Source organism: Anopheles aquasalis, chromosome 2 (genome assembly GCF_943734665.1).
Source record: "Anopheles aquasalis chromosome 2, idAnoAquaMG_Q_19, whole genome shotgun sequence".
Taxonomy (NCBI): Eukaryota; Metazoa; Arthropoda; class Insecta; order Diptera; family Culicidae; genus Anopheles; species Anopheles aquasalis.
Window position 1 is genome coordinate 48,075,001 of NC_064877.1, and position 15,000 is coordinate 48,090,000.

Sequence of the window (15,000 nt, forward strand, 5' to 3'; positions counted from 1 at the left end):
CTTGATCGCAGAGGATTCCGCCCCAGTTGGTATCACAGATGCACTGCCAGGCACTTCCGTTGCAGTAACCGTGCCGGCAGCCCGGGTACACCATACACTCGTTGCAAAGGGGACCGCGCCATCCGGGTCGGCATCTGTAAAGAGGAAGAAGAAGAAGAAGAAGGAGAGTGATCGAGTGAGTGATCGCGGTGAGATGAGAAGAGACGATTTTTTTTGTGCAAAACGGGACGTGGCATTGCGACATTCTTTGCTTTCGCGCGTTCGGCGTGTAATTATGAGCCACGCGAAGTGAGCGCATGCGCGCACGATGATCGATCGCGTTGCTTTTCGGCACACCTGGCCCATGCGGGGGGCGGCGGCATTGACCAAACGCATTCTGCGGCCGATGATGGTGCACGTGCGCTCGAGCCACACGCACCACACACTCCGTTAATGAGTGGCACGAAGGCGCTGTGGCCACCGGGAAGGAAGTAAAAGGGGGTTTAAATGGACGATCGTTACCGCTTTCCTCCCCCTGTTGTGCGTTTGTGTTACTTAGCCCCCCTCTTTACGATTCTCTTAAAAGTGTCTTAAAGAGCCTCTCTGCAGAGTGGTGATTATGGGATTTTCATTGGTTTTCAGTGGCCAGTGTTATGCTAAACAATTAGCAACTGTTGCGGCGACCGGAACGTGATGAGCGATCGTTCAGTAGCGGCCACTGCCACGGCGGCTCGGAGAACCTCTGCCCATTTCGAGGGGAGAAAGTTGTCTTGAAGCACTTCTCGTTGCGATGTTGCATGTAGTGCTTCTAGGAGGCTTTTAAGCAGGTCTTCCGGTCGTCTGGTCAGCATAATTTGGCGTCCACAGCGTCATGGAAATTTCGTGGAAAAAGTAACCGAACATTGAGATGACTCAAGATTAGGTCAACGCCGTCGACGTCATTTTGGTCATCCTTTCGAGCACCACGTGCGTGGTGCCAAACTCACCACGAAAAAATGTCCACCACGGTTTGGGAAGATTGGCATCGAGCATCGAAGGCCGCTCGACGACGACGAATCGTGTGACTCACGGAACGCGTATGCCAGCCGAAACGGCGTTGCTCAAAAGGTGCTTCTGTTTGCATTAGAGATCGCTCGCACCAAACAAAGCACCGTCGGCGAAGAAGAAGAGGAAGATGGGGAAGAAGAAGAAGAAGAAGAGGTCTTGGAGATTTGGCTGGGTGACGCGAGATGGCCGGTGGGATCGCTGCTCTTTGCCAAACAAATACAATACAAAGCTCACGGTTTGGAGCGTGGTGTTGGAGCGCGAAGGTGGAGGAGGATCGCACAAATGGAAGATCGCTCACCGACGAATGTTGGAATGCTCGGAACGGCCGCCGAGATTATTCGGAGGGCGCGCAAGTGGTTTTTTTTCCGGGGGGTAAATGAAATGCTCATTTGCCTCCACCCCGGACACAAACAGGCGGCCATGCACTTCCGTGGCATTTCCGTTAATTAGCGAGGAGCGATCGACGGTATTGTTTGGCATCGCCGGGCCAATTCCCAGGAAATTCCCCCACGAAAGAAAAACCCTAAAAAAGGACGAAGGACGTATGTAAATGACGGTGAGATGGATTCGACCACACGATCACCGCAGTTGGGAACGATCCATCGGTCCGCGATCGGTCTGGCAATTCGAAAAATGTCTCAAATCGTGCCGGCATGGGACCCGGGGGGGGGGGGGGGGGATTGAAACATTCCTGCTTCGATCGTGAGAATGATCACCGGAGCTGTTCTGGAGGTTTAGGCGATCTTGAAATAGAGGGATCGTAGCGCACCGATCGGTCGACCGACCGATCGATCGATCGATGCACATTCCGTCAAAACATAGTGTACCGTGACTCGGTGGAACCGAGTTTCGGGTTGAACCCCAAAACCGATCACCCTTCGATCCCGCGCGACTTTCCACGATCCTCGCGATATCCAATTACCGCATCATCATCGTCGTCGTCGTCGTTGTTGTCGTCGTTAAACGTGTTGGAACACAATTCGCACGATCAAAGCAATAATGCCGGTTCCCGATCGCGAGCCCCCCCATCGCACCCTCGATCCTTTTGATCCATCGGGACAAACGAGATCCCAAAACGATCACTCCGCTAGTTTTCGGCGCTGGTTGGCGCAAAAGCCAGGATGCAAGGCCACCGATGGTCTCGGATTACACAACGCGAATGCGAACGCGATTTGACGACAAAGTAGCTTCCCCTTTCCGTTTCGGCCCTTTCTCGATCCCTCGATCGTCTCGGAGACTCGCGGAAAGCCAGCAGCAGCAGCAGCAGCAGCAATCAATTACAAGCACATTGGCCATTCAGGTGGAGGATGGCAAATGGATTCCTCTCTCTCTCCTCTCTCTGCCTTCTCTTCGGTCGGTATTTGGATCTCTCCTCAATCCTCCCCAGAAAACCGAAAACACACCCAAGACTCCCACCAAGACTCCAACCTTGAGAGATGAAGCAGCGCCGCAGACGCAGCCACAGACGGAGATGGCAGACGAGGGAGTCGTGGCACCGCACCTCGGTGAGTGTTTTATGATTTATGTAGGGCCGCCACCGCTCTATGCTGAGATAACAATGCTGCTCCTCTGTTCCTTGTATTGTGTGTTCCCAGACAGAGAGACCCCCGGTTGCGGGTTCCATTGGGAAATCGAAACTTTTTCGGCTCTTGCTCCGGGAGGTGTTGCGAAAAGTCACAACTTTAACAACGACGCCGAGAGGGTCCGAGAGCGAGGGTCGAAATTCAATACCGAGGTGCCACAGCGACAGGGCCGCTTTGACACGATGACAACGACGACGACATACTGCGCTGGACAGAACATGAGTTTTCAGGCCGGGGGAGAGCAAATTGATGGCTCGGTGAGGCGGCTCCCTGTGTTCCTGTTACATGTCACACATCGTTACGATTTACATCAGCACTCGCTGAGTTCGTCCTCGCTTCACCTTCTGACTCTGACTCACGACTCTAGCAAGCAAGCTAACGCTCCAGTGCCGTGCTTCGAGCAACACTCTCTGCTCTGCTCCGCGCTGATCTGCATCCGATCGAGTCGAACAGCCGCCGACGTTCACGACATGACACAGTTTCTTCCGCTTCCAGCGACTGGAGCATAAGATTTATGTTGAAAAGCCACCGCAAAGGAGGCGAGCATCGGTGGCGGAAGGGGGGGACAAAACAGGCGACCAAAACGGCGACCCGGTGGCCCGGTACTGCCAGGCCCGTTTGCGTTCAATTATGTATGATTAAGTGTTTATTTATTTATTATTAATTTGCCGTTCGTCTCGCGTGCTGCCTGTGTCTACGATGTTCGCTACTCGCTGGAAGAAGACACAAGACAGAGTGAGACGAAGACAGAGTGAGAGAAAAAGGGGAGTACTTGCGAGTGTGGAGGAGGTTATGATGTTGGCAGCATAACGCCTAGTGGCACAATTGAAACCACAAACGTTTTGCCCGTTTGCGCGCTGCTCTACAATCGTTTGCATTGTGTGCAGGAACACCGGAATACCGCCCGCGAGAGGACAGAGAGCGTGTGAAGCTCGTTGCGAAGGTGGTAAACAGGCGAATTGACACGCGTTCCCGGGTGCTGGGTGTTCCTTGGCACCATACATGGTAACTAGCAGCTGAAGCAGATGATCTCCCACGACGACGACGACGAAGATCACCGGAATGGACTCCTCCCCATATTTGTCTAGGAGCATCCGCCCGCCATTAAGCACGGGCTGGCACGCTGGACCACCGTGCGGATGCCAAATGTGGTGCTGCAGAGAAGACCGGAGAACCGCGCACAGTAGTCACCAGGCGCACTCTGTTTCCGTGGTTCGATGACAACCGGATAAAATGTGAATTTATTTGGCAATTGTCCTGCCGCTCAAACGCTGGGGACCCTGGTGTCTCTAGTGTGAGGGGGGTGTGGAGTGTGTGGCCATTGTTGTGTGCCGTTCCCGGGCGGAGCCTTCTTGAGGGGTGGCCTAGTGGTTGGCCTAGTGTTTTGTGGCGTGGTTTGCGTAACAATGCTATCAATCAGCCGGTCATGCCAGGGGTGCGGAGAGTACAAAATTGGAGAAATTATTACCACCACCGATCGAGGTTTGAGGTGCTGGAATGTGGCAAGGGAGGGGGGGGGGGGGAGGATACAGCGCCCAACGCCCTCGATCCAACTTCGGTGGCACTCGTGGGAGTCGTGGCGTCTTCAGACAGTAGCGCTCCTTACGATGATTATGCAAAACATGAGTACAGCGTGGTGTCTGTCTGTGCGTAGTTATTAGGTTGTTTCATATGGAATTGCGTTATTTTCAATTGATCGTTTTTTTTAAGCGGTGTCTAGTAAAGCTACAACTTATCGTTTTTTATATGCAGCGAGCATTTCTGACACATTTTATGTTATTATTTTTAGGGAATAAAAACCGCAGTTCCGGTTTCAAAAAAGGAATGTAAAGAGTATGTTAGGCTATCTTTAAAAAACAAAGCGGCCGAGTGAAGGATCAGGTAGCTTTTGAGATGCTTTCAAGGAATCAAAACATTGATATAAATGTCTGATGTCATAAGCTAGTAAAATTGAACCATCAAGAAGAAGTGGTTAGAATTTTAAAATCGCAAAGATTTCACATTCCAGCAGAATATCGCTAGACCGCATACACATTTGTGTTCTCACCAAACATTGAAAGAACCTGACTGGAAAACTTTGAATGAACTCAGCATACAGCCTTTGTCTAGCACTATCAGACTGCCATTTGTATGATAAAACATTTGACAAAGATGGCAATAGGGAATCGAACATCGTCTAGGTTTTTTTGAAGATAAAATCCAGAAGATCTATGACTGGTCAAATCTGAAGATGCCAGAAAGAAGTCAAAAGATCATAGAACAAAATGAAATATATAGCGCTGATTTATCTTCAATCTAAGTATTTCAAAAATGATATTTACTTTCGATTACAAGAAACACAATTACTTATGAAACAACCTAACAGCTCAGTTCAGGTGACGTCTACCTTGTTCGATTGCCATCCCTGGACCCCTCGAGGGCTCGTTACTGCCACCAAAAGTCGAACCTCCAGCCCAGAAGAGTTCGCCTACCATGCGCTCCGATACGATTTGTGGTTTTTCGGAAGTTCAGAAGCCCTCCCTCTGTTCCTTGCCACCTCACCGAGTCAATCCAAGATCGATCGATTGGTTGCGGATGCGCGCACTTGATCCATCGCCTTGCCTCGTTGCTTCCTTGCCCATTTTTCGGGGTTTTTGTTTTGCTTTTTGACTTCAAATTTGCTGGCGCTGAATCGCCGAGATCGCCCTCACCGAGACGGACAGAAAAAATGGACGTACGGAAGGAATTGATGTTCTCGATGGTGGTGCGGCCGGCGTCTTGGCGCTGCGCGAGAGTGTGCTCGCTTGGCGCGCAGGTGTGGGAAAATGTTGCTCGATGTAATTGGCCATACCGCGCGCCACAACTCGCCCTCCCACAACACACTGCCAACGCCATTCATTCATCTACACCGTCGCTTTGGTTGGTGGCGTAAGGGAGCTTGAAAAAAAAAAAGGGAAACCCCCAAGAAAGGAAGGAAGGAGATGTTGGTGAGGCGGTGAACTCGCTTAACCTTCTCGGTCTGGTGCACTGCCGCCGACGCCACCGGCCAGGAGACGCACCTCCTCCTACGCCTAATGACAATTGAAGCCCTAGGCTCTCGGAGCATAAGCGGAGGTTGGTGCGAAATGTCAATCACACGACGCGTTGGAGGCCTCGGTGCCACTCTCGGTGCCCCAATCCGACCTTGTTTGAATGCTGGATTCTTCTTCACCCTGGGGTACGTATGTGTTGGTTCGTTCTCGCCTCACTTTCACCCGGACCCGGACCCATAAACACCTCGCTCCTTCGTTCCAGTCCCGGAGTGGAGTGACAATAATGGCTGCCGCCGCATCACACACCGATGATCACGATGGATTGTGTTCTCTTCTGCCAACGCAAAGACTCCCCCCCCCCTCTCTCTTCCTTTTTTGTTGCCAATCTGCCAGTAACTCCTGCTTGAGACTTGACTCGCAGATGGTTCTGGACGAGGTGCCTGGTACAACATATGCTGCAATGGGGACACGTGTCGTACCGATCGAGCATGTGTGTTGCGGTGTGTGGGTTGTAAATCTCGGTCCTTCGCGGTCGCCATCGTCGTCGTGGTAGGTATCCCAGGGCATTGTTATTATTGTATTATTGATATTTCATTAGCCATTATTTATTGCTCCGCTCGGGGGCATTTATTTCGCTTGACATTTGGTGGTGTGCGCCATTTGGCTGTGTCACAGGAACACGAGTTTCGTACGTTCGTTGCGATATGCTTGCGAGTCGTGCTAAAGGCTGAATGGCTACCCACAAGCGGCCACTCTCGGAACAGTTCGCATCGTTAAGATCGATCGCATCGGCCGATCGGTTGTTTATGTAGCTTAATCGCCGTGTGTATGATGTATGATCGTGATCATTGCGATCATTTCGATCATTTCTGGGTTAATCGCTCTACCTCGCTGGTGACACTTTGCTCAGGAATGAATTCTGGAAATCGTTTCTTTTGTTTAAAAAAAATCAAGCTCTCTCTCCGCGATCGGATGCATTCAAACACCCTTAATGAGCCACTTAAAAGCGCGCCCCCGAAGAGGTGAGATAAATCAATATCGAAAGACTCAAAGCGACGAACCTCCCGGAATGAACCAACAAATGAAGGAAACCTTCCTTAGCACTGAGTTGAAACCAAGAATGGCGTTCCCTCGCAGGTTCTCCACCCAAATGCCCTCCTCTTCCTACAAATAGGAAATAGGAAACAGAAAAAAAAACACCTCGTTAAGTGGCCGCCGGTGGCTTAAGTGGCCCAATCGAATTATTGTTTCAAGTCGAAAGCATCGGCAAATCCAAACTCTACCATAGTGGAAGGGAAGGAAAGTGCATCTTCCCCTGGCTCCCCCATAGCTCCCACCCAGAGGCACAGTTGGAGGAACGGTCCGGACAGAAACCGTGGAAAAATCCGTCTCCCTCTCTCTGTGTGCGCGTCGTTGTTTGCTCATTGATTTCATCGAGCTGCGAGCTGCGACCAAAGAAGCTGCTCCCTCATCATCATCATCCTCATCCGGGCACGGCTGCATATTGTGTCCGCAGTGCCCAATGGCCAGTGTCGCACCGGCACAGGCCGCCAGCACGCCATACCGATGATCCCGATGGCGGTACCTTTCAAACCTTCTCGCCCCGTGGCCCCGTGGCCTGGGGTCAGTACTCGGTGTGCCCGCGCACAGTTTGCTCGGTGCGCGTTGTTCACATATTTGTACCGCGGGATGACCCCACGCCCGCCACCCCGTCGCGTCGCAGTCGTCTCAGTGTCCGCATAATGCCCCGAAAATAAATGTTTGACGCGAGCAAACAACAATCGGGTTCCCGATCCCTGGGAAGTGGCAGGGAGGAGGTGGAATGCAAACCGAAACCACACGATGCTCGTGATGATCACGATGATGATGATGATGATGACGATGATGATCGGTTAATGTTTTCTCTTGACCACCTCCTTGGGGCACCTCCTTTTGTCGTCACCTTGCACCGCCCCCCCCAAGCGGCAGTCTGTACGCTGTTTGCTCGACTATTTCTCTCTTCAAAGGTTGTGCTTTTTGTCTTTTTGAAAACGCGCGGCTCATCAGTCAGTCGGTTGCGGCTCCGTCATCGCGAGAAGCCTTCACCAGAGGTTCACATTCTGGTTCATCCAACACCACCACAAGCGACGGTGTTTTACGAATTCCAGGGCGCGAGACTAACACGGTGAGCTAACAGCTACGCCCGCCTGTTCCGTCTGTTCCGGGTGGTGTCCGGGTGAAGAATTTAGCGCAAATATTTGGTCGGCTGTCAATCGACATTCGATCAGATAGGCCGCAGATAATGAGATACACACAAAAACCGTCCTCTCGTTGTCGTTCTCGTCGTCGTCGTCGTCACCGTCTTGAGCGTGCTGGCTCCTCTGTCGCGATCGGGAACTATCGGGTGCTGCTGCGGGGATCAGATAGCCTTATGCGAGCGAGTGAATGGGAGGATGGTGCTGCACCATCGCCGTTGATCGCCATCCTAAGGTCTCACGCCACTGCATGCGGCCAGCAAAAGGCCCCTCAATGGGCCCCGGACGATCCGGGCTTTTGTGTGTGTGGTTTACATTTTGTTGCGGCGCATTTGTTTTGCATTTTTTGTTAATTATTGGTACCGCGCGATCACCGCTTGCACCGCGCTTAACCGAGCTACGACGGCCCCCGTAAACCGGACGGACATCTCAATTTAACCGATAACATCACGCGCTAAACACATCGGTCCGCGATCTCGCTTGTGCTTCTCCCTCCCTGCGCACGGAACTGGAAATGGAATGGTTAGGGACACGGAGGATCGATCGCTTGGCGAACGACCACCAGCACCAGCGCCACGGTTCCACTCTCATCTCGCAAGGTTCCGTTAGCTGTCGCTGTCTAGCTAGGGCGAGCGCTGCTGGCGTGCCCGCGCGCATAGACACTAGCATGCCGATCGGAGAAATCGATCCAAAGCCCAAATCGTCTGCGCAAAAAAAAAAGCCTGGCCACCACTCGGGACTTTATCATGAGCGAGCAATCGCTGCTCGCTAAACGGTCCGTGCGAAATTCGTCCGCGATTCGGTCAGGCCCCGGGATGGGCGTGATGATGAGGGGTGAAGGGGGTCTCAAGCTATAATGATAACCGCCTCCCATCCCCCTTTTTCGTATACCCAGGTTGCCAGTGCACAAAAGCAAGGGGAACAAAGTGTTTAGCAAGCTTCAGGTTCCATAAAATGAGGAAATCATGGTTGCAGTCAGCCAGAGAGGGCAGGAAAAAGGGAGAACGAGACGTACTTTGTGACCTGCGATAATGCGATCGAAAGCAGCTGTGCTTGCAGCAGCAGCTCACTTCACCCGAAACGACCGGGCCACCGAATTGCCTCTCGCCCGCTTCGGGAGGGAGAATCTTTAATAGATCCAATAGCACCGAGCGAAGGGCGCTCGTTCGCTCGCGGGGGAGGTCATCGTAGATTGGGTTCGCAGGTCCCCGTGGACATGGGACGCTGCGAGAGAAACCTCCCGGGCCAGATCCATCGCACCGATAACTTACTCACCAAACCAACAACAACAACCACAACAACCACAACAGCATCCCTCCGGGGCTCCGGGGATTACCAAACCACTAAACAGCGCTCTCCCCAGGTTTGGTCTAAAAGCAAGATGGCGCTGTTGTTGTTGTTGTTGTCGATTGGTTTCGTTGTCTCGTGGTGGCCAGGTCGTCTCTGCGGTCTTGTCTTATTATGTAAATGCTTCTTCTTCTCGCTTCGCTGCACGGCCCCACGGACAAAGCCGGGCGGCAGACAAACGTGCCAAATGCAGCATCCCACGGTGCCAACCCCGAAGAGGAGAACTGCTCGTGGTCCGCTTCCCGATAATGTCGCTATATACCCAGGCCACTACGCCGAGGGTGCGCGCCGAGATGACACGTCGCGTGATTGCCGGAGCAACACCACACCGATCGCGGAACATCTTCCGGTACCGGGTTGCTGCACCAGTTTAGTAGGTTTTGAACTTTTGGAATTTCGGCCAACGAACGAACGAGCGACCGGATCGCGATTGAATCCGCTCGGCAACACTCAGCAACGAGGGAGGACAACCTCCTCCGATGCGCTCCGATGATGTGGCTTGTAGATTCGTTCGAGATCTCCGGAGCCGGAGGAAGAAAATACGATTTGTGCTGGCAAGAAACAAGCTGGCACCAGCAACGGCACACTGGTACCCTCAACTTTGACCCCTGGCCTGCCTGCTGGTTTGGTTGCTGTGTGGTTTGCAGCGCCTAGCGATCAGGAGCGGCAGCAGCAAATTTATAGCTTCGCGGTTCGCGCAAACCCAGAGCGATCCCGAGGGGTGATCCCAGGGGCGATCTTTGTTCCCTCGCCAACCGATGGCCGATGGTTAGTCTAGCACCACGGGCGGGGGAGGTTAGAAAGTCCCGCGAGCTGCGCTACATTTCTCTACGATTTCGCGTCCTAGACCGAGCCCCCTCGGTAGTGCTCGACCTTAAGCAACAAACAAAACCCAAGTCTCGCTGCTCCAGGACACAGGACACGAAGAGACGGGTGGTGGTCGAGCGTCTAACAAGAACAACATTATACGCAGAGAATCTTAATTAATTGAACAATTTAAATGGCCACTTGGAACTAGCAGGCTCTTAGCTACCGGTATTCCGTTATAAGCTTGCGACGGAGCGTTTCAGCCACTCCGCGTTCCTCGGATCCGCGACGAGTTCCAGTATTGTATTGGATCACGCGCCTTCGACACGGAAACTCGCGAACCATGGATAGTGCGGTGGTGGAAAGGAAGAGCTGCTGCTGCTTCGAGGTGTGGCGGACACGAGGAATCGACTTTTAATTGAATTCGAAAACACGGCATCCCGCCGATCGGTACCGGTATTATTCATTTGTTCACCGAGAGAGAGAGAGATCGGACCGATCCTCGGCAGCAACGGCAGCAGAAGCGGACAGACGGTGCACTGTTGCACTCTTTGGCCTTCGAGGATCGAGGAGGGTAAAAGAAATCCTAAATCCCGAACACACCCCTCCCCCCCGAGACCCTCTCGGTTGTTCACCACAGTTCCACGCGATGCTATTTTATCCGGCTTGTTTTTCGTGTTTTTTCCGCGAACCAACGGATGCAGCAGCAAATGGTACTCTTCCTCCCCTCTCTCTCTCTCTCTCTCTCTCTCTCTCTCTCTCTCTCTCTCTCTCTCTCTGTCTCTCCCACTCGCTCCGGAACTCAATTAAAATCACGCAATTAATTAAAAGAAACACCAAATAGGCAATCTTGTAACAGAATCTGGAAGCCACCGGAGGACCTCAGTTCCTCGGTTCCTCGCTCGCTCGCTCGCTGCATCTGTTGCAACACACGATGGCAACCACGGCAGCACGGCATTGGTACGGCACGCCATCATGGGACTGCTGCATTCCTCCACCAAACGAAATGCTTGCACCGATTGCACTCACAACCACACCCCACAATGCGGATGGCCACTGCAGCGCACACCGTTTGCTGTTCTACGTCCGTACGTCCGTCCGGGAGAGTTAATTATTTTATCTGTTTCCCCATTTAACACTTTCGGTGACTTATTGGCCAGTGGCGTTGCCCGGTTACCTGATCGTGTGCAACCGATCGCGACGTGCGATCCCCTTCCCCTTCCCATTTTTTTTGTGTGGAATAGCTTCTGGATCGACCTGCGACGCTTCTCGTCTGCTTGTACCGTACCTGTGCAAAGTGCATTTTGTGTTCGATTCTAATACCAAGCTTGGCTTCAGTGGCGGCGCATGATAAATAAATGTTGTTTCTGGATGCCTCCACCGCTTGGAAGGTGGTTCCGATGAAAGATTGAAGCACGACGATCGAGGTGACATCCGGTTGTTCACGCTACACACCAAATCCCCTCTGGTGGGGGAAAAACGGGACCTAGACCCACAGCCTGAATCGCGTGACCTGAACATTCGCTTCTCGGTGCATCTGCTACAGCAGCAGCTCGCTCACGCAGTCCCCTTCCCCGGAGAGATTAGCATTCATGCCCTGCCCATACCCAATGCGTTCCTCGTGAACATGCAACCACGGCAACCAGCGAGATTTGCAGAACTATTTTAATTGTCTTCACTTCTCCTTAAAGACGACGACGAAGAGGACGATGCACTAGGGTTCCTCTCTCTCTGCGAATGGGAAACGAATTCTAGTAGTGTTATCATTTGCATACTACATGTCGTTGCATTCTCGAGCGAGCATTGCACAGTGCGGACGACGATGACGATGGATCACCCTCTGAGCCACTCTCTCACTCCCGGCCACAGTGGTTTAGCGAAGAACCTGCTGCTGCTGCTGCTGCTGGTAGTGGGAACGTGGATAGTGAGTAACCGTTCCGGCGGGTTTGGGGTAATAGAATCCAAACAACCATCATCTTCCTATCCTGCTGTGGTGCCATCGAGCACACCACAAACACACACAGCTCCTAGTTTGGGCCCCCCCCCCGGGTTTCAGAGGGCTTTCAGAGCTCGAAATCCGTGTTCCGTATCGTCGAGCGTCATCTCGCGCACCGGGAGGACCAGGCCAACCAAACGGAGGAGCAGCAAACGGGTGAGTGAGTGAGCATTAGCTAAGGTCATTATCGTTCTGGATGCTGGATGCTGGCGGTGGTACGGTGCGCGGTGCGGCTTTTCTATGAATTTGTCTGTTTTGTTTCCTTCTGTGTGTTTTTTTTTTAGGGGAAAGTAACAGAGGCAACGGCAGCGAACAGAACGAACGGAACGGAACCTGCCGCCGGATTCTCATCATCCCGGGGGAACCTGTTTTGTTGGCCTCTCAAACAAGACATCCCTGTAGCTCGCTCGCTCGCTCGCTAGCCCGGCTGATGGACGATGATGATTGCCCGGCCAAATCGGTAATTCCACGACTGGGGCAGCAGCAGCGAAGATCGACGGACGGACGGACGGAGAGCTTGCACGCACACCAACAGAACAGTGATCCGTCATCGTAATAGATTAGATTATTTCGACGTAATTCACTATTAACTTTCAATTAGCTGGCTCATCGGGCTTATGGGCACCTCGGGGCGAGCGTCGAAAAGTTCCAATTTTCTCACTTCCTTCTTAGTGGCCACTAGCCACACAGTTGTGTAAGTGTGCCTGTGGCCCTGTGCACTAGAAAGGAATTCGGTCTGGTGTTGGTGATGCTGCTTAGAAAGCTTAGACCGACCGACCGATCGCGTCTTGTAGTGCCAGATGATCGGAAGCATCAGCAACGGCAACGCAACATAGACACACAATTCAGCTTCATCAATTCTGTACAGTTCGATTGATGATAATGCTTCATTATGTGTAGCTTTGTTTTTGCCCCTTTGCCAGCAGCCACGCAGTGTTGTGTCACGCTTATCGAGCGCTTATCCACGCGTGGACCGTTGTGTCTTCTTTTCTAAGACCTCGGCTGAAGGAGAAATGGGGCGATTCCCGGTTGTGCACACGGTTCATTAGAACGGCCAAGGGGCGAATGCGATCGCGGGGAATGAGCGATTCGACGCAGCGACCACGCACGGTCTAGAAATTGGGCTAGAAACCTGGACCTCACCGTGGCCGTCCGCCGTTGTCGATGCGGCCGACCTTTTTGTTGCATTTTGTTCGGCATCTTGTCATGCGCTGTCCTCCCCCTGGCGGCGGAGAAGAAGAAGAAGAAGAAGCGGAAGCAGCAGCAGCAACATCGGGGAGAAGCCCGCGAACAAAGCGACCCCAGCGCACAGTACAGTGATGGGATAATTATGATTCGTTCGATCGCTCGCTCGTTCGGTCGGTCGGTCGGTCAGACGACGGGTTATGGTCCGCGAGTGGCCGCCGCTGAATGGAATGTCCGTGTTGCGCGCTACCAAGTGGTGCATGGAATACCGCGTTGCACGGCCTGAGAGGAGGAAGGGGCTGTCTCCCTTCGTCTGTGGCTTCGCTACAAGTTACCAATTATTTTTCAATAAAAATTGATGATAAATTTCTAGATCCTGCTCGTCTGCACCAACAGTACCAGGGCCGTGTCGTCGTCGTTGTCTGCACTCGCGAAGGTCTCGGCCCGTTCTTCCGTCCTCGAAGCCTCGCCGACCCGGGGGGACCAGATAGGACGTCTTCGGAAAGCAGGTTTTGTGGCACTCCGAGGTCCCACCACACCGTTGTCCGCGTTTGTAAGCGCTTTTTCACCATCCATCGTCCCGCGACTGGTACGATGGTGCCATTGGTGGTTCCCTAAGATTTATTTATGTTTTTTAGCTTCTTTTAACCCCCATCATTCATCATAACTCTCGGTCCCGGGTACCGGACCGGGGACGGGGTTGTGTTTTGCGATGCTGCGTGGTGGTGATGCTGCGTCTGCGGCGAATAATGAATAACCTTAGCGTTGGGTGCCACCATCCACCACTCCCGTTTCCCTTGTGGTCCACCGGTACAGGTGACAATAGTTAATGTCGCCGCCAGAGTGCTCTTCGTGCCGTGTCCTTGTCGGTTCATCGAAACCGTTCACCTGTGCACAACTGCTATCGTGGTACGAGCGGCCTAGAAAGTGGCCAACTGTGTGCGCTGGTGATAAAGGAAGCTGATAGGGCAAAACAAAACCCTGTGGTGGATTTGTAAGTAAATTTAGAATGTCTTCATGCGCTGCATTAATTGTTGTCGAGACGAAGACGCACTGGGGGCACATTAGCGATCCGATGGTGGTGTTGGTGGTTCGGATCTGGAATGTAGACGCGCTGTGCCAGCAGCAGCAGCAGGAATACCATCGAAGGTCCATTGGCAGCTAGTTGCTGGCCACCACTTCTTCGGAATTAGCAAAAGCCATTTCCATATTTCTGCCAACTTCTCTCCCACTCCCGGGCCACTTCCTCGCTGGGCTCGTCTGGCCAGCTAGCATTCAGCAGCAGCAGCTCCCAGTAATTAAGCCCATCTATCTCATCACATCTCCCGCGCTCTCTGGGCGCAATTTTGTTGCCGACGATCCCGACGATGAGGTGCAAAAGTAACACGTAAAACGCCATTACTCCTCCGGTTCAGTCCGGTCCGCCCGCTAACCCTGCTTCTGCATGAGAACGCCATCGTTGGAAAGGGGCATAAAACAACGGGGCAACAGACGCTGTGGCCAAGGGCCACGCTAATAATAAGTAATGATATGTTTATATTTGTACTTCCAATTCGAAAGGAAGTGTCCGTTCTGTTGCTCGAGTCGCTGTGGCCGTTGTGCACGACCCAACCGGACCCGGTGGCGGAATAACAGGCGGTGTAAGGATCCTATACACTCCCGCGGATCCATCCCACCAGTTTCGGGCTCATTCGCTGATCGTTCGTGTTCGTGGCCACGCCATCGAAGGTACAAAACCCGCCCTAGGACCTAGCTGGTAGCAGCAGCAGCATCATAATGATGATTTTGAGGTTAAGATAATTCAATTAATT

At 52.7% G+C, this 15,000-nt stretch overlaps 1 protein-coding gene across 1 annotated transcript in view; it reads right to left on the bottom strand.

Annotated features, from left to right (window-relative positions):
- Positions 1-15,000, bottom strand: part of LOC126580822 (protein serrate-like) — a 95,626-nt gene that overhangs the window by 27,589 nt on the left and 53,037 nt on the right. Inside the window, exon 8 of the mRNA XM_050244089.1 lies at positions 1-134. Coding sequence (XP_050100046.1) covers positions 1-134 — 134 coding nt within the window. The remainder of the gene's footprint in view (positions 135-15,000) is intronic.